Here is a 24,091-nt window from a genome sequence, read left to right as displayed (position 1 = left end):
CCTCCTCCCTGGGCTGGGGAGCCCACATGGACTCACTCCATGCAGCAGGGACTTGGTCCCCGGAGGAGCGCCTATGCCACATCAATGTTCTGGAACTGGAGGCAGTTCGCAGGGCTCTCCTGCACTTCATGGGGGAGGCCACTGGCAAGACCATCCGCTTGTTCACGGACAATACGACGGTCGCATGTTATGTGAACAAAGGGGGGTTGGGGGGGGAGCGCACTCGGCAGACCTCTCCCTGTGGACCGAGGCTCTCCTCCGTTGGTGCCACAGCAAGGGCATTGCACTTTCAGCGAGACACATAGCAGGAAAAGCCAACATCTTGGCAGATGCTCTCAGCAGGTCCAAGAGTGTCATCCGCACAGAGTGGACCCTGGACAAGGACACCCTTCAGGGGGTGTGGGTGTTCAACAAGAGACTTCCCACTTATGTCTATCTGGTCGCCGACCCAGAAGCGTGGGCAGTGGATGCCCTCTCTAGACTGGAGCAGTCTGATTGCCTACGCGTTTCCTCCCTTTCCAATTCTGTCCAAGGTGATATGGAAAGACAGATTGGAACACCCGCAGCTGATCCTCATTGTGCCGAAATGGCCAGCCCAGCCCTGGTTTCAGGACCTTCAGTCCCTGACACATGTTCCACCCCTGGAACTCGAAATCAAATCTCATCTGCTGAGGCAGCCTCGTTTGGGCATTCCTCATTCCAATCCTCGACTGCTCCACCTGCACGCATGGCTGCTGTGCGGTCGGAACTGTCAGCATCACCATTGAAGTCTTCGACCCCTCGGTTGGCCTCTGTGTCGGCTGCGCTGACCCAGGGGGGTGCCTCCTGACCTCCTCTCCATAGTTACCAGAGCAAGGAGGGAGGGAACGGAGACTTTGTATGACTTTCGCTGGAAGAAATGGTTGCGGTGGTGTACAGCTCAGGACATTCCCCGTACTAACCCTACGAGCATGCAGCTGGCCAACTTTCTGGCTCACTGCTCCTCGGTTCTCAACCTGTCTGCTAGTTCTGTGCGAGGGTACAGGTCTGCCAACTGTACCACAATCAAACAGCTAGGTGGTCCCGCCCTTGAAGCGGATTTCCTGCTCAGAGAGGTGGCTAGGGGTGCCTCTCTGAAGGAAGCTAGAAACCCCAGAAGAGTGCTCCCCTGGGACTTGTTCCTGGTGCTGGATTTCATTCGAAAACAGCCCTTTGAGCCATTGGGGACTATTCCTTTCGACTTGCTCACCCTCAAGAGGACTTTCCTTCTGTTGCTGGCCACAGGCCGTCGTAGAAGCGAGATTCATGGTCTTAGTGGAATGCCACAAGATCTGGCCTTCCACAGAGATGGTTCCATCACTCTTCGTTTCCTTCCAGAGTTTCTGGCTAAGAACCCTGAGGTCCCTTCCCTCCCTCTGAGGGTCAGACCTTTGTCGGATATTCTTGCCCAAGATGATGAGGATAGGCATCTCTGCCCTGTTCGGTGTCTCAGATACTATTGGGATAGGTCTCGCCATAGGCGTTCTTCTCAGAGGTGTCTGCTCATCTCCCTCAATGAGAATTACAAGAAAGACATTGCTGCAGGCACCATTTCCCGCTGGGTTTCCCAAGTCATTCGTAGAGCTACTCTCATGCACACAGGGATATCAGCTGTCTTCATCCCAGAGCACACGAAGTGCGGGCCATAGCTACTTCGGCTGCTTTCCAGCACTCAGTGCCACTGCAGCATGTCTTGGAGGCAGCCTTCTGGCGGTCTGAGAATCCCTTCATCAACTTCTACCTCCGGGATTTCCGTATGACCAGGGCTGACGGTTCCAAGGGGATTTCCTTTGTCGCGGCTAACACTGCCGTCTCGGTTACAAGGGCTCCCCATACGAACCAGTTGGCGTTGGCCTCCTCCATTTGCTTTAAATTTTGCATTAGTTTGACATGGTACAGTATATGACACCAAAAGGAGTTTGTATTATACTCCATGTTTGGTGTTACATATACTTACCATGTCAAACTCGAATTCCCGCCCGTCCATCCCCGCGTCTCCTCCGTGGTTCTCATGAGGCATTTTCTTCGATGGCCATGGAATGATTCAGCACTTATAGCTTTTAGAGGCGTTTGATTGGCTGAGAGCGGACCGGGGCAAGATGGTTCATCTTTTCACTGTTAGCCGCGCGAAATTTGACCAAGCAGAGCAAACCGATAGGCCTAGTTTGCATCAGTTTGACATGATAAGTATATGTAACACCAAACATGGAGTATAATACAAACTCCTCCTTTTGCTTGCATTATTGGCCTGATAAGTGTGTTGAGTTATGCTATCGCAGGTGCCCAGCAGATGTGGAGTAGTATAAGGGATGGGGGTTCTATATGTAACGGATTTAAGCGCCCATAAGGCACAACAACGCCTTAAACCATAAAAACGAAAAACCCGCGCGATCCGGTTTTAAGCGCCCATAAGGCGCAACAACGCCTTAAACCATAAAAACGAAAAACCCGCGCGATCGGCTTAAAAAGGTGTATGGAGAGCCAAATCACTAGATAAAAAAATGATGGTTAAATATGTGTATGGAGAGCCAAATGGTCATGGGGGTTCTGCCTTTTCCGCGTAACATTTGCGAGTACCCCAAAGTTAAAACAAGTGGAGTATGCGGCCGACCTTGCATGGGACTCTATTGCAAAGATCATATTAAATGCCATAGAAAAGGAATGCCACTTCCAGTACTTTGTTTAAAATGCAACCTTTATGTACGCACGAAGTATGCTATTTGTTGTACATGTAAGTATAAAAAAGAGAAGCCTCCTCCCGTGGAGAAAAAGATTGATCCTATACCCGATTGTGGAGAACATTCAAGCGACTCTGAGGATGAGGATTATGCTTCTGATGATGATGATGAAATTGACCCTTTTGAAGCCTATTCTAGAGGGTATATTCCACCCTTTGGTGGAGTTATCATTGGATTCAGAGATGATCAGCTTGTGAAATCCTATTAGAGAAAAGATTATATATAGAAACATATTGAGAGTAAAAATGGCGCAACGATATTCTGAAAAGTATTACCGTGATCTTGCTTCTAAAAAAAGATTCCCTAATCATGAATCTATGAATAAAACTGAGTTGATTAAAGCACTGGGGTTTGATGCTTTGGAGGGGAGACCATGCTACGCTTAAAGATATTGCACGAAAGCTCAAAATTCGTGGTTTTAGTAGAATGAAAAAAGATGAACTTATTAAAAATATACGTAAACTACAACATAAAGCTGAATCCACGGAGGTGTTTGGTAGTATTATTAAAAATTATAAACTTGCGGCTCTTCCAAATGAAATAGATCCGCTTTCGTTTATGATGAGTAAAGTGGACACTATTAACAAAGAGCTATTCCACTGACCAAACAAAATATTGTTTTAACGGTGGAGTTTGCTCAAATTAAAAATGATGATACTTCTGTAGCTGTATTTCGATCGGAATATCAAAGTATTATTGATGTTGTTGATGATCAAGATATTGAAAAACAAATAAAAATATATTTAGTTTAAAAATAGAAATTTTACAAATGAAGGTTCAGGATGGTTCATTAAAAGAATCTTTAGTTTATGGGTGAATAGAGTTTCTATTACATCTCAGGATCCTTTATTGAATCACCACAGTGGTTAAAAAATAAAAGAGCTGTGATTTAATATTAAAAATAACGATGATCAATTTATAAGACATTGTTTACGTGCACACAAGTTTCCAAAAAAACGAATTCTAATTTAACTTCTGCCCTATCCCTCTGATGATGGGTTAAATTTTGAAAATATTGACTTTCCTACACCTATAAAACAAATTACAAAGATTGAGGATCAAAATATATATTGCTATTAATGTATACTATTTAAAAAATAAAACGATTGAACGTGCAAGAATATCAAAACAACCCGCCAACATGGAGCGTATTTAACTTCTTATTATAGAAAATGAAAATGGTGGACAACATGATACTTATATTAAGAACTTTAACAGACTACTTAGTAATACAAACAAACACAAAGCAGCAATGTACTTTTGTGAGTATTGTTGACAGGTACAACATCATCAGAACTTTTAGAAAGAACATATTAAGCGATGTGCGCAGATCAACCGCAAAAGAACTATTCTCGCGTTGAGATGCCATCGGAGAAGACAAAAATGATCAAATTTACCAATTTTCAAAATCAATGCAAGTTAGTGATGTGATATATGCTGATTTTGAGGCGATGTGTAAAGAAATAAAGACGATTCCGATTCGAATAATACCATCAAAGAAAGCGAAACACATCATCTTGTCATACGGGTTTGTGCATGTTAGGTCTGATGGAAGGGCGTACAACCGCAAACTATTTCGTGGTGAGAATGCGGGTCAGTCATTTTCTCGAAAAACTTCGAATAATATATTATCATACTGTCAAGGAATTGAAAAAACAGTTCCAATAAAGATGATCAAAAAAGATAACGAATCTTTTGAAAACGAACGAGTTTGTTGGATATGTTAGAGGGGAACTACTCGCAAATGATAAAGTAAGAGATCATGACATATCACAGGGAAACTATAGAGGTGCCGCGCATGCATCGTGTAATCTTAAATTGAGAATAAAACCGACGAATTTGTGTTGCTGTTATTATTTCACAACCTCAAAGGTTACGACTCTCACGCGATCATTTCGGAGCTCGCGAACAAAGGTGGTGGTAGAATTACGTGTATCGCGAATATAAAGAGAAGTACATCACATTCAGTTGGGGAAGGTTGAAGTTTTAGATAGTTTCGCATTTTTGATTCGAGTCTCGCCCAAAGTTTGCGAAAAAAACCCTTCCCGATGATAAAAAATTTTTTAAAAAGGGGCGCGAACTTTTCACAGAGGGGGAAAGGAGTTCAAGCTCGTTACGAGAAAAGAGTCTTTCCGTACAATATATTAAACCGGGAATTGGAGTAAATACGGGGTTTAAAAAACCCTCCCAAAAGAAAAGTAAATTTTCTTTAGAAAAATTAACAACCGGATTTATCAAAAAGTGACCACAAGCATGCCAAGAATGTGGGGGAAGAATTTTAAAAATGTAAGAATCTAAGGGGGTTTTTAAAACAACGGTACTTAGCCCATGAGGGTGCTGTTCTTCCCGATGTGTTCCAAAAATTTTTAAAATTTAACGTTTTTTGCGAACTCTTTAAATTCGACCCTTTTCTTTTTACACGCTTCCCGGAATGTCTTGGGGCTTTATAAAGGGAGTAGGGGGAATAAACTCAAACTGTTGAGGGGATACAAACCCCAATAAAACTTGATAGAGGGGGGAATCCGCGGGGGGGTTTCCAGTATGACTGTAAGAAGTTTAGGGGGAGGCTAAAACAAGTATATGAAAGATTACGGCCTAAAAAAACGGATTCGTTTATAAATTTATCCGACGCGAACAACTTGAATGGTTGGGCGAGTTTCAAGTTTTAAACCCGGGGGTTTTTGGGTTTATCGGGGATAAACGACCCAATCTCAAAAAAAGGATTTCAAACCACCCCGACATGATGAGACGGGTTATATTGTGGGTGTGATATCAAAACCCCAAAGGGGAATTTAAAAACGACGAATTTTTTTTAAAACGATTATCCCTAGTTTCCTGAGAAATAGAAATAAAAACTGAAAACCTCCCCCCTTTTCAACGACGCCCTTCGTGAAAAACTCGAGATGGGGGCGGGGGGGGAAAAACGGGGAAAATTAGTTCCGAATCTAGGGAATTAAGGGTTATTTTCGTTACTATAAAAAAACCCAAGCTATAACCAAACTTGGGCGGGAAAGTAACAAAAAATCACAAAAGTTTTAAATTTTAAATCAAAGTCCCGGGATGGGGGCCCTTTTTATATTGTTTAACACCAAACTGGGGGCCCAAGGCTACAAAACGATGCCGATAAAGTTTTGTATAAATTAATGAAAAAAATGGGTTTTTTGGGTAAAACTAGGGGAAATAAACCAAAAATGAAAACGCATATAAAATTTAAATTAAAGTTGATGAAGGGAAAAAGGCAGGGCAAACTAATAAAAAAAGGGCCTTATTTTTTCGATCTTTATGATCATCAACAAAGAAACTTCTTGGGGGATTCACTAAAAAAAAAATTAAGCTTGTGTCAAAAAAACCTTTATCTATACCGGGATGGGCCAAATTCTCGACCTATAAAAGGGTATCTCAGTATGATTTGTTTTAACAACCCTAAAAGAAAAAATATGGAGGGCGGGTTTTATATACTGATTCCGCATTCATTCCCCCCACTGAGAAGGCGGGGATTTTATCGCTGGTATGGTTTGATAATTTTACATGCCCGCATTTAAATTTTCCAAAAGTCATCGTTTGTACGTTAAATCGTAGAGAAAGTGCCGGGAACATGAAATTTTGAGCTCGGATGAAAACCTTTCCGAAAATTCTGAGGCTTCCCGCTCGAAAAAGTATTCGGTTGTAGCGGATGATTTGGGTTTAGTTTTCAAGAAAGGCCAAAGGGCCTAAAAAAAAAGTGTGGGGAAGGGGTGAAATTGAACCCGAAAATTTATAAGGGTGATTGTCGAAACGTTTTAATTTTTTTTAAAATTGAAAACGTTTTAGATCGTTAAGGGCCCCGATGTACACGATCAAGCAAAAAGAAGACATCCTTCCCCCAAGGGGGGGGAAAAAGGGGTTCATTAACGCTATTGGGTAATGAAGGTATTAAAATTTTCGCCTACCGGGGACTATGGTATTTTTTTTATCGTGAGGAAAAACCATAAACTTTCGTGTTTCAAAAACCCCCTTTGGGTGGGCCCTTTTTTTAAATAATAAAGAATAGGATCGCCGGGGATTTCGCTTAATTTTATAAAAATTTTTAAAAGGGCCCCAAAAAGGGGTTCCCTTGCTCGTTTTCGAGCTCCACCCCCAGCTCACCAGGGCTCATACAAATACCGAACTTTCGCATCACGGGGGGTAAAATCTCCTTTTCATCTTTAGTCGGTGCAGAGGAATTTGGGTTCCCACGATTTGGGCCCCGGTTGCAACCGCGGGTTTTTCCCCCTTTAAAAACCCCAAAGTCCCCGTCACCTTTATTTTTCAATGCGCCAAAAAAACAGCCGGGGAAACTAGTGACCCCTTTGTTTATTATTCGGCGTTTTTATTTTTAGCCACATATTGGTACTAAACAAACGTTCTGCCAGCCCTACGATTAAAAAAACTTTTTACAAAAAGCCTGGCCCTTTTGTTTGTCTTTTCCCGCCTTTCCCTTTTTAAAAAAATTTTTTAACGGGACCCAAAAAACTCTCGGCCCGGATTACCTAAGAATTTTGGGGAACTTCAATGGGCCTTAAAGGTCCCTAAAAAACGTAAAAAAAACGGCCGCCCCCCTTCGACGCTGTCTTTCGTTTTAGGGGTTCGGCTTCTTTATACCAAATGCAAATTTAACGCCCGTCAGGGGCTACTTTTACTCTTTGCCCGTTTCTGTCATAGGGGAAAAAAAAAAAGGGGGAGCCCTGATGGGAAACCCCATTTGGGCAGGGGAATCAAATTTTGCTCTTTGGAATAAAAATTTGGAGGGGGGGAAAAATATGCCATATAGCTTGTTTTTGTAACCATTTTCTAGCCTCATCCTCAGACACCTTGGCTGCTTTCGCGAGTTTTTTTATCGCCCGAATAACCCTTCCAATAACAGCTTGGGCTGTAATAGATCTTTTCCATTTTATTGAAGAAGTAAATGTTTAATATTTTGAAATCGCAAAACCAAAAATGACCATGGTCATGATAATAAATACGTATTCTCGATCTTTTGTCCCCTCTGAGAGTGTATAAAAATCTGAAAGTTGGGGTTAGAGAAAGAGGGGGTAGTGGCTCCCCATCACTTTATAATATTCTTGCATAGCCTTAAACGTGTTCACAGCATGTTGTTGTTGTCTTAGTTTTTCATTTATATAATCTAAACGTTGAATCCTCTCTTTCTGCCATTCTGCGGTCGCTGCCTGAAGTTGTTCTTGCGCTTTGTTGTGTCGTTTCTGTTCTTCTAACGCGTTCTGAAGACCCCAGTTTACTAAATAAAAATTACTTCCGGTAAATGCTAAAGCGTTTACTATGCCCCACCAACAAGTAACGCTACTGATGCCATACTATAATGATGATATTATTATTACTTCAAAATAATCATGTGGGAGAATACCTTGTTTTTCCAACCATATCCTTCGTAGCCATAGCGAGGGCTATATCCAAAGTGACCATCCCGATATCTTCGAGGTTTGAAAGCCAGGTCTAGGTGTTGGGGCTTTCGTAAATATTAATTTTGTCAATCTTGAGTAAACGCCGGCCAATGCGCTGGACCACAACCGTGGTAGTACAGTGTTTGCAATTTCTTTACCGTTTATATTTGGCGTGCCATTGTTTGTGTTTATAAATAGTGTTCAATTTAATGTTCAAAACATGATAAATGGGTTGGGTTTTGTTACCACAGGTGGTGGTTGTACTGGTTTTTTCGACCGATTAAAATATATGTAAACACCACAACCTATTATCATCGTAGCAGCAGCAGCAATGTACAAGGGATTGATAAAAACGTGATCTGGTCTCCTCGATGATGGTTCTTCTTCTTCTTGTTCTTTCGCTTTTCGAAGTTTTTCGAGAAGTTCTCATGTTTTGCTTTTCTAGCAGCAGCACCTTTTCGACCCGCTTCAACTTTCTTCTGATTCTTTGTTTCGTTACTTCCTCCATTATATTTATTAAATTGACAATGTTTAACAGTAGTTTCAGCTGTGGTGAGCGGAGCTAAGAACATGCCAAATCTGTGATATAGTTCGCAAGTAAAGCTGTTAAGCGCATGTCCCCAGGAATGGATCTTGCTCGAGATCACTATTTAATTTTGTTTGGTCATCAATTGGAGATACATACAAACTGCTCTGGTATACAGTTGTATAATTGTATTACCGAGTGATTTTGTAATCATCGATCCTAAACTCGCTTCGTATCTCGTATAAAGCTTGTCTATATCCGCATCTTTCATCACTTCGATTTTATCAACACTAAACTCTTTCCCTAAATATTCTTTTGCTCCACCGGCTGAGACCACCGCCATAAGCCTGTCGCGTTTGGGATCCTCGGATAGTAATTGGTCCATCTTCTTATATTCTATATACCTCCTTTTAAGTTTAAAATAATGAAAAACTACAAATCAAACGACTAAAAGTGTTAAGAAATTGCTAACCAGTGTTAAGGAACTGTTAAGCAGTGTTAAGAAATTGTCAAGCATTGTTAAACAGCTGTTGATTATTACTAGCAAATTTTATATGCAACTGGTTGATCAGTTTTTAATATCAACTTGGAGTGTTTGGTATTTGCCAATGATTTCCTAACCTCTTTACGTTCATTTTGTGTGTTTTTCTCTTAAACACTCATCAAACGAGTCCCTATCCTTACAGTGAAATAAAGCCACCCATTTTGTTTGTTCGCGAAGGTCAGTAAGAACCGAGTTGTATTTCTGAGTCAACACCCACACAGACTGTTTCGCGTGTCTTCCAGAAAATGCGAGTTTACTCAACATTTGCTTCTTTTGAGTAAGAGCCTTTAAGTCACTACAGTCATCGATGATGTACAACGTTGGCTCCCCGGCAAATATTTCAAAAAACAGCCCAAGCCATTCGTGAAGTTTATCACCGGGATTAACGGTGTATACCCCGTGGTCCTTTCTTACCCACACTCGGGATCGATAGGCTTTATTATATTCGAGAGTAGAGCATAGAATTACAATATTCTCGAACACACCACGATATGTCGTTTGTAATAAATCTAAAATAAATTCGGTCTTACCGCACCCAGTTTGCCCGCAAATAATTGCGGAATGTGCTTCTTTAGTAAACAGCCTCGACAAATCTTCCATCTTCTATATTTAATTGTCCATCCATAATTACAAATACATACGCATTTAGCGGTTCTGCCGTTTCAGCTTTTTTCTGAATCTGAATCGTAATGCCTTCAGACGCATTTTCGATACGACGTCCACTCCCGTGAAGAGAATTATCATCTGTGGTGCGCATATCCAACCAAAGAGCATAATTATTCGTGAAATATTCGCCGACTGTGACATCCGCTAGTTCTAAATCTTTTACCACTTTGTCTACTTCGGGGTCGCGTTTTGCGTTCCGAAAAACTTCTGATTTCATCCCATTGTTGATAGGAACGCATACCTTGACTAAACAGTTGATTGGGCACACCTTCGATCGTCACTTCAACCTTATTGATCTTAGGATTGTAATACTCATCAAACAACACAGCAGTACCCCCTTCATACTTTTTGCCGGCATGTTGAGATTAATATTCCAGAGTGTGTCAGATTTGTCCAGAGGAATTTTACGATGTCGTAGTATTCTATCATATAAAATAGCGAGCCTACCCGAATAATAACCGGCTATCTGTCTCGCAAGTTCGGGTTGTGTGACTTTCTCAAACTCGAGACTAATCCCTTCTATCGTATAGGATACATCGGGTCTGTGCTGCGGATAACCTTGTTATAAGCGTTAAAGGTAAGTTCATACTCCAGGCGATCGCGAGAGCACTCTGATAAAATGGTGCATGAGATTCTAGCAATTCGAAATCAAGCGGAATACAAATCGATTACCATAAGCCTCCGCAATGGCGGCATCTCTAACGATAGTGTTATCTTTATTATCCGCGTTAATACGCAATCGTGTCACATTACGGTGTGTAGTTAAGTCAGTACCTTGATAAACGGCGTTTCTTCGTTCTTGTCGAGTTCACCAAAGATCTCCATAAGTATAAAATACATCACTATCTTCAACGCTCATGATTTCATTACCGGAAATGCGAATGGTTGTTTTACGTACTATGGCTCTACCAATATTATCAAGGAGTGTTCTGTTCACATCTGTTGTAGAAGTCAAAGAAATTTTGAATGCTAGTCGAACACTCCCCGGAACGATCACATCGTCAACACCTAAATTAGGAAAGCGTACAAGAAGTTGTTGATTCTGATCGATAGTTGACGGATTGTTAGTAATCACGACAGTCTGCCGCACGCCCTTTATCCCCCGCGGCTCCTGCAAACTTCTCATTGAATTAAGCTTTCTTCCACTCATTTTTTGTTTTATATAGATATAATGAAACTTTATATTATAAGTTTAATATGGCGGAAGGGTTCGCAGAAGGTGGTGAGTCAATAATAGAATCTGGTTCCTTGCAAACAGAATTATTAAAGAGCGCGGTTGATGATTACTATGATGCATTTGGACAAGAGCCCGATGTTGGGCGAAATTATGCCAATTTTGAACTTGATAGAAGAGGTACACTACGATTAAAAAATAATCCAGATTTTAATATCATTAACGTCCGCACGAAACAACCCCTAGCACTTTCAACACTAGCGGGAAAACCTGGTGGAGCAAATATTATTCGCGAGGAACTTGGTTTTGTAGACTGGAGGAGGAAAAACTTAAAACCCCAAACGGTCGTGGCTCTCCAAAAGGTTGAAATCAAACTGGGCGAAGAAATTGAGATGGATGATTTCTCGCCAAATACAATCGATGAAGTACTTAAAACTATAGATGATCCTCCCCTGGATGGCACCGATGAACTGGGTGGTTATATTCGTGAACTCAAAGGTTTAGACAAAGCCATGCAAAGACAGCGCGGTAATCTTTCTGACAACCTCTCAAAACTCTCTCACCTGGATGAAGAAATGTCAACTTTAAAAATAAGAATTCAGTCTGCGGAACTAGCTGATAAACATGAAAGCGAAATCAAACCCTTGTGTTTACAATTAGACGATCTAAACATCGAGCGTGCTGCACGACTAGAAGCGATATCAACACACAAAGAAGCGCTGCGATCTCAAATCAGCAGAATGCGTGAAACGATACGCAGAATTCTTGAGGAGGACACAACACTAGCGGAACGTATTCGAACGCTTTTTAGAGAACAAGGCATTACTATCGTTTCCATTCTTACTGCCTTTGGTATGATTATCAGCACTATCGTTTTGACCGTCACGGGTGGAGGGGGCACTCCACGGGTGCCGTTGGGTAAAAAAGATGACAACTGGATAAGAAAAAGACTTAAGATTTGGGAGAGTTACTTAAAAAATTAGGTTTAAAGGCGATTGATGCCCTCCCAGGAGTCATTGGGGCTATTGTTTCGTGGTTATTAAGCACGTTGGGTAAAGCGGTTGGGTGGTTAGCCAACAACCTGTGGGCACTCGTGCTCGGTGCTGGCCTCCTCCTGTTTGATTATTTAAAGAAGAGAAAGTAAATACCACCTATCAATCCTAAAGTAAGAGCGACTTTATAGTCTTTGTGAGTTGTTGGCTCTTCTTTGTACGATACTTTTGCTGGTTTGAGTTTAAATTTGTTATCCGAAGAACCTGCACCATACAGAAAGGGTCTATTACCAGCACCGGTAGCTATTGCAAATCCTGGTCGAGATGTTTGTATTAATTTTTTATTTCTATAGGTAAGAGTGCACCACCCGCGAATGCCTAACAAAACTCTCGTTTCACCCGCTCCTGTCCTCGGTGTTGTCAAAGGCTTGTGTGATTTATAATCGAGCACCGTATTACTCGCATCAAGCATTGCCAAGTCTGCATCAGAAGGTGGCACAAGAGCCCAGTGACCTCTAGACCATTGAAGAGCTTTTCCTGATGGGGCAACAAAATAATATGCATGTACATTTGGTGGAACACTTTGGGTAGGTGGAACACTTTGGGTAGGTGGAACACTTGGTTGTTGAGTAGGTGGAACACTCTGGGTATGTTGGGTGGATTGGGGTGAAACACTCTGGGTAGGTGGTACAATGTGTGGTAGTTCGTTTAATCCATCATTAACACCAATATTCTGTTCTTCTGTCGCAATGACAATTTTATTATTATAATTAATGTGTGTACCAACCCTCAATGCCATATCAGATGGGGCCATATAAAGGCCAACACCAAATGCAAAGTTTACTTCGGATCTCGCGTACTGGAGAACGTCCTGGTATTTTTTTATCGCCGTTTGTAGGTTTTCGGGGGCATTAATCGCATCTTCAACATTGGCTAAAAATTGTTTTTGCGCATCAAATCCAGTTCCTTTTGTTGTTATACTCGTGCCTATTGAGCCCACACATAAGTGCGAATGCTATCGTTGAGACGAACTATCCCCGCATGTGTAAAACCCAACCCCTTATCAGGAATAAATGTTGTCCAAGCCTGGGTGATGTCCACCGTATGTCTGATTGTATCGTGGGGGCTAAAGAACACAGGTCCCTCTCCTCTGTTTCTCATTGCCTGTCGTGCAGCCTCACCGGGGGTCTCAGCCTGAATAAATTCTCCCAAACCAAAGCCATGCTTTTCTATTTTCTGTCTCCAATCCCTCTGCCCAAATTCGGCACACAAACGCTGATAAACTGCTTTATCAAACGGATTATTATACATGTTAAATGCTTGGTCGGTGGGTAGCGGGATTTTTAACTCGTCCAATAACCTCCGAATCTGATAGTAAAAATGAAACCTATACACGGCTCGAATAAACGGATCAGAAGCTTGAAAATGTTCTTCCGTTACTCCACACCCGGCGGTCGCGCACCATACCACAAAATTGATTTGATTCTGCCACCACACTATCGGGTTGTTTCTCCACGCAAGCCAGGCTGCATTCATCGCGCGAATATCCCCAGTCATAGTGGGGTTTGCATAAGACTGAAAAACATCGGGAAACTTGGCGGTAAAAGAATATTCGCTGTTCACGTAGATCATTTGCGTACAACTTTTTCTTTTTTCTTTATACCTGGTTGTATAGGACGCGTCCTTGTTGAAGCTGTAAATTTTCTTATTCATAGCTATGTATATAATAACAACTGATATTCAAAAAGACGAATTACCGCGGTGCATATCTAATCAAAGTGGAAGACTAGAAATCGCGCTGCGTGAAATAACTTATTATCCCAACTGGAAAAATATCAGTGATGAGCTCGGAAACAATTTCTTTACTACTACCGATCGTAAGATAATAATCCCAGATGGTTATTATAATGTGTGTGAATTGAATAAAGAAGTGTTCACCCCCCACGGTGCAGAGTTAGACTTGCACGCTCCGAGTGGCTATCTGAGAATAAAGAGCACCAAATTGATTGAACTTTCTGAGCGTCTTGCACATACTCTGGGGTTCCCCAAAAAACTCATCGCGCCGGGAATAATGGTGATAGGAAACAGGCATCCGCGGCTCGCGATACATAAAGCACTTTACATTCACCTCTCTCAAATTAGTACCACCGATAATTTCTATAACGGATTGCCTTCTACGTTGTTACAATCAATCCCAGTAGAAAATGAAAGATGCGGGGGTGGTCGAACAACCACGTTGACATCACCCCAATACAAAAGACTTTCTCACGGAGATTTACCACGTTTAACACTTTCTATAGTAGATGAAAATCATAATCCCGTTTCTATTGATTTTTTAAATATTACATTACATATAAGATATGGTTGATCCCTGCACCACGCTCAGTTTAGTTGATCTCGGAGATACAGAGGGATTTGATGTGCTGGGAAAAGAAAATCAGTTGTACGCCTTCCAGCTTTCTGAAGGAACATACAAAAGAAAAGAAGTAAAAATTGGTGATATCGTGAGTGAGGATGATGTTGTCAATGATGAGCCCTATCAACTTGTTCGTTTAAACGGTACATGGCAGCTAAAACCCCTCGACAAGCGGATAATAGATTTTAAAATTGAATCACCTTACATTACCAAAGAAGAAGAAAATAATTATAGAATAAAAAACAGTGGCTGGATGTTCGTTGATTTAAGAGCGTTGGATGTAAATTTAGTAATATACCAGAAGAGGTGTTATGTGCTTAAGAAACGCTCGAAATCTGCATTTAGAATAGATTTTTATGAGCTAGATAGATTGTGGGGCTTCCGTTTCCGTATTATTTATGATGTAATTCTCGGTGAAGAGCCTGATGATTTTGTAGAAGTTTTTCAATGGTTTTACATTAAATGGCCCAAAAATCTTGCAAATCAACCCCTGAGAATCACCATTGAAAAACAAGATGATATGCCCTATGATATTATACAACAGGGTAGTCATATAGAATTCTCGCTTGAAGGTATTACCACAAAACAGAAAGCAGTGAGTTTTTGGATCCACCTCCGTCTTCCTCAAAATATTTCCTTTAGAAGACTACGTTGCACCAATTTGAATATTTAGAATATACTATAAATATTAGAAATGGTTGATCCCGGAGGGCCAGGAACACATAATATCAAACCCTGCACTACGCTCGGTTTGGTTGATCTCGGAGATACAGACGGATTTGATGTGTTGGGAATAGAAAATCAGTTGTACGCCTTCCAACTTTCTGAAGGAACGTACAAAAGAAAAGAAATAACGAGTAATGGTGGTGTCAACAAATTCAGCGAACTTGCAGACGTGAACGTTGACGGTGTTGTTGTGAACAAACCACATCATCTTGTTCTTTCCGACGATGATACGTGGGTACCTTATCCGGTGGATAACTGGGATTTAGATTTTGAAATAAAACAACCCTATGTTAGTATTGGAAGAAATCACGCTCTACAAAAAATACAAAATAGTGGTAAACTGTTGGTTTCCTATCATACGCGTAAAGATCTAATCGTCGTTAACAGCGACGACTTTGGATATGTTATTGGTATGAAAGGTAAAAAGACTGGTACACTGCGGTTAATTAAAGAGTTTGATTTTGAGCCGCCTATTCAGGGGTCAACTATCGTTTTAGATATACTCCTTAGTGGGGTGCCAGATGATTTTGTAGAAGTTTTAAAAGGGTTGCAGATAAAATGGCCTGGAAATCTTAAAAATAAACTCTTGAGAATTACCATCAAAATTCCAGTGGTTGGCCCATCTGATCAACCCGATCCCTCTATAGAATTCTCGCTTGAAGGTGTCATCAAACGTCCATCGTTAGATAAAATATCTCTCGACTTTATTCACATCGGACCTCTTCAGCTTAAAAGACTGCGCTACTCTCCTCATCCTGTTACCATAATTAAAAAAAAAAAAAAAATGATTACTATAGAATAATGGAGTTTCGCCTATGAGAGATATCGAATATAAAAAACAACCTCGAAAAAGAGCGTGATGAAAGAACTTTATTTTATAAAAAATATAAACGCGGTGTAAATATCGCTACAGCCGCGGATACAACGCTGACGACTCTTAGTCTCGCCCTTGGGGCATCGGGTGTTGGATTACTGTTGAGTGTCGCCGCTGCTCCCGTAGCTATTGGAATAGAAGTGGGAGCTGGTCTCCTTGGTGTGGTTGGTTTAACTTGTAAATTTATTAATAAAAAATTAATGTCACAAGCTATGAAGCACAACAAGATTCGCGTGTTGGCCGAGTCAAAACTGAACACTATAAATGATCTTATTTCAAAAGCATTAGAAGATGATAAAATAAGCGATGAAGAATTTAGTCTCATTCTGGCTGAAGTTGAAAAATTCAATGCAATGAAAACAGACATAAAATCGAAACACAAAACTCAGTTGTTTAACGGAAAGAAAAATCTATTTGATATTCAAGATGGTAAACCATCCAAAAAGCTAACTAGGTCAAACGTTCATATGTGAACGGTTGACCCACTTGATACCTCCTCTCTTATGAACCAGAACCCCCATGACCATTTGGCTCTCCATACACATATTTAACCATCATTTTTTTATCTAGTGATTTGGCTCTCCATACACCTTTTTAAGCCGATCGCGCGGGTTTTTCGTTTTTATGGTTTAAGGCGTTGTTGCGCCTTATGGGCGCTTAAAACCGGATCGCGCGGGTTTTTCGTTTTTATGGTTTAAGGCGTTGTTGTGCCTTATGGGCGCTTAAATCCGTTACATATAGAACCCCCATCCCTTATACTACTTGTGGTGTTCAAATGCAGTGACGCCTCTGAATTTGAAACTGTGTGTGTGTGGATTTACATGCAGGAATTTGTGTTGCTTTTATGTGTGGTTTGTGGCCTGGGTCATTGTTGGTTGAGAGTTGAGCCTTCTGTCAGTGAGACTGCAAATTGTTGTATATGTGTTGTGCATCTATGAGTGTGTGTGTCTGCATGTGTGTGTTTGTGCAGTTGCATGCTTCTGTTGGTGTGTGCGCGTGTATGTGTGCACACGAGTTCAGTGAGCCTAGCCCATTTTCTTTCATGTTTTTATTTCAATATTTTGCCTTCTGCGTATCTTTCTCTTCTCTATATTTTAATGTATTTACCATTTTTTTTCCATTTTTATGTTAATATTTCACACAAACCTTGGATAGCCTCTCAAGGCCTGTAAGTGCATTGGGTTATACGAAGGTCAGGCATTTGCTTTTTTTTTTCCTCCAGCAGATGTGATGTGGCATAATTATGTGGATCTGTCTGCACACTCTCACACCACCTTGAAACTGAGATTGAAACTGAAATACAGAACTTTGTTGATGCACAATTATGTTCATTGGTGTTTATGATTGTTTTCAGAAGTGTTTTGATAATTTTTTCCAGATCACAAAAAGGGACGTTTCAAGTCACTGTGCTGCATTCCCTACTTCCTGCTGGTTCTTTTGGTGCTGTGCTGCATTGCTGCGGGTGTTGCTCTCCTGGTTCAGTTCCGCATCAAGCAGTACATAGCTGTTGATGGTATCCTTATTGCAATTGCTTGCATCCTGACCTTGACAGTGGTGGGGAATTTCTACACATGGGCCCAAACTATGATGGCTCTGGTGTCTTCACAGAAACGACGTGTTCTCAAGGCAGCTGATCAGGTTAGAGTGTGTGTACACACTGTATTTATTGAACTTATACATCTTCTGATTTAGAATTATCTTGTTTGCAGATTGACTGCCTGAAAATTATTTAGAGCTTACTTTGATTTTGTTTTCTGTTTCTTGAGCTGAACTTTTGTGACTGTTGAGTGTGCTGCCAAAAACAATAGAAAGACATTTTTTGCATATTAACTTTTCAGCATTCAGCAAACAGCCTTGCTTATAATAGTTATGAAAATTAAGGGAGGAGACCTCCATGCAGGGGGTGTGGTCACAGAAGGAAGGAGGGATGGTGAAAGAAGGGTCAAGATGATCAGAGGAGAGTGGGTGTGATGATGGTAGGGTGCCTACAACAGACGTTTTTTGCCGTTTTCTCATACCAGCTTGTCATGAATATACCTTGTACAGATAAAAGCCAAAGTCCAACTGCTAGAGATGAGCGATCATTTCTGAATCTAGCAGGTAAAAAAGTTTGTTTTGTGTATATACTGTTGGGTACAAGTGTGCGTAGCCACAGAATAGTTGGAGTGTTAGCCTGGTGGTAACATGTCTGCCTAGGAAGCGAGAGAATCTGAGCACACTGGTTCGAATCCCACAGTCACCAGTATTTTCTCCCCCTCCACTAGACCTTGAGTGGTGGTGTGCTTGCTAGTCATTCAGATGAGATGATAAAGAAAAAAATGGGTGGCGCTCTCAGTGAGCGACACACTCTTCCTGGGGAGAGCAGCCTGAATTCCACACAGGGAAATCTGTTGTGACAAAAAGAATGATACAGTACAATGCAATACAATACAATTCTGCCCTCTGCTGTCTGCGCTCTCTTGACACTTCCCAGTTCAGTTCGTTGTTCTCCTCGCTCCTCTGCACACATGCCTTCACGGTCCTTCTCCAGCTGTTACGACCTTCAGCCACCACCTCCCAACCTGCTGGTCCATGTCGCCTGCCCTCATGTTTCATTTGCAGACGTCCCTGTAGCATAGGACAGGTCTTCCTGCAAGTCTGGAACCAGTGGCGAGCTCGCCATAAAGGATGTCCTTGGGGATTTGCCCGTCATCCATTCGCCTGATGTGGCCGAGCCACCGCAGACGGCGCCAGGTCAGGTGTGCAGACATACTGGAGATACCTGCCTGGTCAAGGACTTTGTTGTTTGGTACACGGTCTTGCCAGGTGATGCACAGAATTCTCCGGATGTTGTGCAGGTGAAAGGATTTGAGTCTGTGTTCTTGGCAAGAGTAGAGGGTCCGTGTCTCGTTGCCATAGAGCAGAGTGCTGAGCACACAGGCTTGGTGTTGATTGTCAGCATGGGATTGTCCCAAACCCTCTTTGTCAGGCGGGCTATGGCTGTTGCTGCTTTGCCAATCCACTTGTTGAGTTCGGCATCCAGGGAGAGGCTACTGGAGATGGTGGAGCCAAGGTAAGTGAAGTCCTCGACGACTTTGAGTGTGAAGTCACCAATGGAAATGCTTGGGGTGCTGCTCACGTCCTGGCCCATGATATTTGTCTTCTTTGTGTATGTATTTGTATTTGTATTCTTTTTATCACAACAGATTTCTCTGTGTGAAATTCAGGCTGCTCTCCCCAGGGAGAGCGCGTCGCTACACTACGGCGCCACCCATTTTTTTTGTATTTTTTCCTGCGTGCAGTTTTATTTGTTTTTCCTATCGCAGTGGATTTTTCTACAGAATTTTGCCAGGGGCAACCCTTTTGTTGCCGTGGGTTCTTTTACGTGCGCTAAGTGCATGCTGCACACGGGACCTCGGTTTATTGTCTCATCCGAAAGACTAGCGTCCAGACCACCACAAGGTCTAGTGGAGGGGTAGAAAATATCGGCGGCTGAGCCGTGATTCGAACCAGCGTGCTCAGATTCTCTCGCTTCCTAGGCGGACGCGTTAGGCTGATAGTCAAGCCAAACTCTCTGCATGCTTGGGTGAAGCAATTGATGAGTTGTTGGAGTGCCTCCTCAGAGTAGGTTGTCAGAGCTGCGTCGTCTGTGAAAAGCATCTCGCGTATGAGAACCTGTCACACTTTGGTTTTAACACGAAGGCGGGCCAAGTTGAAGAGACTGCCATCGTTTCTGGTGTGGAGATACACTCCGTCCTCCGACTGGCTGAAGGCATAGGACAGCAGCAGCGAGAAGAAGATAACGAAGAGAGTTGGGGCCAGCACACAGCTTTGTTTCACCCCGCTCTTGATTGGGAATGGGTCAGAGGAAGATCCATCATGCTGAATGGTACTCTGCTTGTCTTCATGAAAAGACGTGATCATCCTCAGGAGCTTGGGGGGGACATCCAATCTTCTGTGGCAGTGTGAAGAGGCCATTTCTGCTGACCAGGTCGAAGGCCTTGGTCAGGTCGATGAATGTGACGTCGTATAGTGATTGATTGATTGATTGATATGGATACTTATATAGCGCCTGTCCTCAGTCGGAGACCAAGCTCTAAGCGCTTCGCAAACACGGGATCATTTGCACAACATGCTTCCTACCTGGGTAGAGCCAACTGATGGCTGCTACTGGGCGCTCATCATTTGTTTTCTGTGTCAAACAGATTTCAGGCACACACATGTGCACACTCAGACAGACATGTAATATTTTATATGTATGACTGTTTTGTTTATTTGCCCTGCCATGTAGGCAGCCATACTCCGTTTTTGGGGGTGTGGATGCTGGAAAAAGTGGCCGTCTCTGCCCCCGGCAGCTATTGCAAGGAGAAGACCATGTCGATTGTTGATCTTCCAGCTCTGAATCCGCACTGTGCTCAGGGTATACATGTTCAGCAAGTAACTGCAGTCTGCTCAGGACTACATGGACAAAGGCTTTCCCAACGATACTGAGGAGGGAGATTCCACGGTAGTTGTTGCAATCGTTGTGATCACCCTTGATCTTGTACAGAGTGATGTTTGTGTCGCACATCTCCTGGGGCACAGTCCCTTCTTCCCAGCACTGCAGTAGCAACTGGTGCAGGTGGTGGAGTAGCGCAGTCTTTTTTCCAACCTTGATGACTTCAGGTGGGATGCCATTTTTTCCTGGAGCTTTGCCACAGGCGAGTTGCTGAGTTCCTCTTCAGAGGAATGACAGGGAGGTTGGTGGTGCTCTCCACTGCTGCGTCTGCGACAATGTTTTCTCTTGAATAGAGCTCCTGGTAATTGATACCATTCCATTCACAACATCATTTTGTATTCTTAGAAAGGTTTGAGACCCATCTTTGTTATCCTTTTCCAAAGTCTTTTTCTATTGTGTTTAGTGTTATAATTATATAGCTGCCCTGCATATCCTTTATCACCTTCTTTATTTTAAACAATGATTAGAAGTTATTTTTCCCCTCTATTATTAAAGGCAGATACATGGTCATACCTCCATTCAGTTCTTATTTAGCATTCCAGTATTGTTTTTGAAATGCATGTTGTAAAAAGTAAAGTGAGTATTGCTTTTGTCCAAAGTGCTGAAGTACATCTTTTCTTTTTTGATAATTTCTGAGTCCTTGGCAGTGATTAAAGGGCAATTTTACTAATATTTGATTTATTTGTTTGATTTTTATTTTCTGTTGCTAACTCCTTTTGTATTTTTTGTGTGTCAGTTTTTTTCTTGAATGGCATAGCTGAGGCATAAACATACCAATAAATAGCATTATTTACTTTATAAATACAGGCATGAATACAGACATACAGAAAAACCTATAGACACAAACTTTACTCTCTCCGGACGACGGAATGCGTGAGCATTCCTATATGAAATATATTTGGTTTCGGATGATGGAATGGAAGAGCATTTTCCAAAAATAGAAATCCATCACACGCTGTACACATGATTTTGTGATTCGCCAAGCAGAGTGCACTATTCTGGGTCACTCCACAACCGTATGGTATGATTTGGCCAGCCTGTCATGTGTGGCCTGTCTCGCACACACGCTGACAAAGCCACTGTTTGGTGTCATATACTGTACCATGTCAAACTGATGCAAACTAGGCCTATCACTTTGCTCTGCTTGGCCAAATTTTGTGCGGCTAACAGTAAAAAGACGAGCCGTCTTGCCCGGTCCGCTCTTAGCCAATCAAACGCCTCTAAAAGGTATAAGCGCTGAATCATTCCTTTGGCCAAGGCTCTCCACGCCATCTTGTCAGGTTTACGCTCTGTCTCGTCTTACGTTTTTTTTGGCTATTAAGCGTATTCATTTGGCCTTACTTTGCTGCATGCGGCTTGTCTGTATTGTATTCATACATTCTGTGTACTCGATTCGACTCGGCCCCCTCGATTCGTTCGTTTTTTTCTACCTCTAAGTCGATCCTGTCTTTCCTTTCTCTGTTGGGGGTCGGATTTTCGCTGGGTGCCAAAGTGCGGGTACCATGCCTCGTATGCCAGTAAAACGGTCATGAAGGGAACCGGGGGGAAAGGGGTACGAGCGTTGCCTCCTGAGGTGTCCCAGCGCAAGGCAGGGAGAAGGGGGAGTGGCAAGTCCTCTCTTGGCAGTGGGGACTCGCAGCTAGGCACGAACTCCCAAGGGGAGGCCGCGCCCGGCCGTTACCTGGGTCCCCACTTGGAGACGTCCCTCACAGGCCCCATTGCTGTTCTCCCTCCTCCCTTCTCTGTCAACCCCCCTCCCCCACCTCCTTCTGGGGGGGAGAAAAATTTGGTTCGGGGGGGGGGGGGGGGGGATCTCTACTTTGCCCACCCTGGGCCAAGCCACCCCAGTCTCCCCACGGGAGGGGATTCAGGGCGTGTGGCAACCTGCTCTGCAGGTCTTCCCGATATCCGGCCGGTCTCCCCTGCTGGGGGAGGCCTGCGCGTGTCAGGCGGTTCCAGGCAGTCAGCCCGCTCGTCTTCGGGCGGGACTGACACCCAAGTCGGACCTGACCTCCTTCCGACTTGGCCAGGTTTTTCCCTTCATGGAGGTCAAGGCGCCAGTGACCCTTGGGGTTGGGGTCACAGGATGGCTGGTGCCCACGGGTGGTTACCCCCATTCTAGCCGTACTGGGGTGCACCTATGGTGCACGCTGGGTTGCCGGGAGCACCAGGGGCCAACCCCTTGTCCGCTCCCCACCGGACCCAACCCAGCACATTTCACAGGGTGACACACATAGCCCCGACAAGTGGGATCGACTTCTTGTCGGTCAGGTCAAGCTCCTCGACCAATATTGCCACTCTGTCCACAAATCGGTCCTCTGTCAACCCACAGGTTACCTCCACGGTCACAACGGCCTCCTTGTCAGGACCGACGGCTGCTGAGGGGCCCCGCTTGGCCCGGGGGAGCCTGCAGTTCCCACCTACCCAGCCCTCGGTCCTACAGGGAGATGAGTGGGTGTTTGTCCCCTCACAGCACTCGTGGGTCCCTGGTCCCTCTTGCATCCAGGGACGCCCTCTCTGAGAAGGTGTGGCACCCACCATCCCAAGCATGGTTGGACCTACGGTCCACACGCTCCCCACCCGCTTCAGGCATCAAGGACATAACAGCTGCAGCCATGGTCTCGGCTTGGGATCATCCCAGCTCATCCCGCTGGGCTGACCACAGCTCACAGGACACCCCACTGGGTACATCCACTTGGGATGGCACCCAGCAGGGGATGGACTGCAAACAAGAGTGGGAGCCCCTGTCTTTGGATGAGGATGAACAAGCGGATGAGCACTCTTCGCCCCCATCCCAGGGGGACAGATTGAGCCCGCACCTCCCTAGAGACCAGTCTGAACCAAACTCGGACTTTGCCGAGCTCGAACTGACCCTCCCCAATAGGGTCACGCATGCCGAATCAGTCCCTCAGGCTACTTTGTTACCTTGACCCTCTTTAGGCCATGTAACTCTAACTCCAGAACCACAAGGCGACTCAGAGTGCCAGAAATGGCGCAGGAATGGCTTAATAAACCAGCCCGCACTGTCGGGTGCTGCTTCCATCCCTCCTCCAGGCAGGGAGTCCCTCTCTGCCCCGGGCGCTTTTTCCCTGGGCAAGTTCCTTAAAGATTCCTCCAAGGGAGGGGTGTGGTCCTGGTACACACAGGACCACCCTGCCTACAGGGAAGCAGAGCCCTCCGCGCAGGACAGGATGTTGGTCTCACAGCGCACCACCTTCCCCACTTCAGCTACCTATCCTTTAAAACGTTACCAGAGTGGGACAAATTGGCCCACTGCTGCCTCCTCGAGGTTTCCACGGCTTATATCTTCTTCGACACGTTCCTCCACAGGGCAAATGAGCTGTGGGAACAGCGTCCAGTTAATTAGGACACGGTGTCTCCTTCCTCTGTCCTGCCTGGCCTCTTCACCAACCAGAGGTTAAACACTTTTGGCAGTAGGGTAGCATCTGGTCTCACAGCAGCTGCAGACACAGCTACCAGCCTTCACTTCAACAACAAAAGGAGGAGTTTGTATGTTTGGTGT

General features: G+C 43.6%; 1 protein-coding gene across 1 annotated transcript in view; it reads left to right on the top strand.

Annotated features, from left to right (window-relative positions):
- The window catches only part of LOC143283808 (kinase D-interacting substrate of 220 kDa B-like), a 175,216-nt gene that overhangs the window by 99,140 nt on the left and 51,985 nt on the right, over positions 1-24,091 (top strand). Inside the window, exon 18 of the mRNA XM_076590179.1 lies at positions 17,470-17,729. Coding sequence (XP_076446294.1) covers positions 17,470-17,729 — 260 coding nt within the window. The remainder of the gene's footprint in view (positions 1-17,469; positions 17,730-24,091) is intronic.

This window comes from Babylonia areolata, chromosome 7 (genome assembly GCF_041734735.1).
Source record: "Babylonia areolata isolate BAREFJ2019XMU chromosome 7, ASM4173473v1, whole genome shotgun sequence".
In the NCBI taxonomy this organism is placed as follows: domain Eukaryota; kingdom Metazoa; phylum Mollusca; class Gastropoda; order Neogastropoda; family Buccinidae; genus Babylonia; species Babylonia areolata.
This window is presented reverse-complemented; position numbering and strand designations above follow the sequence as displayed.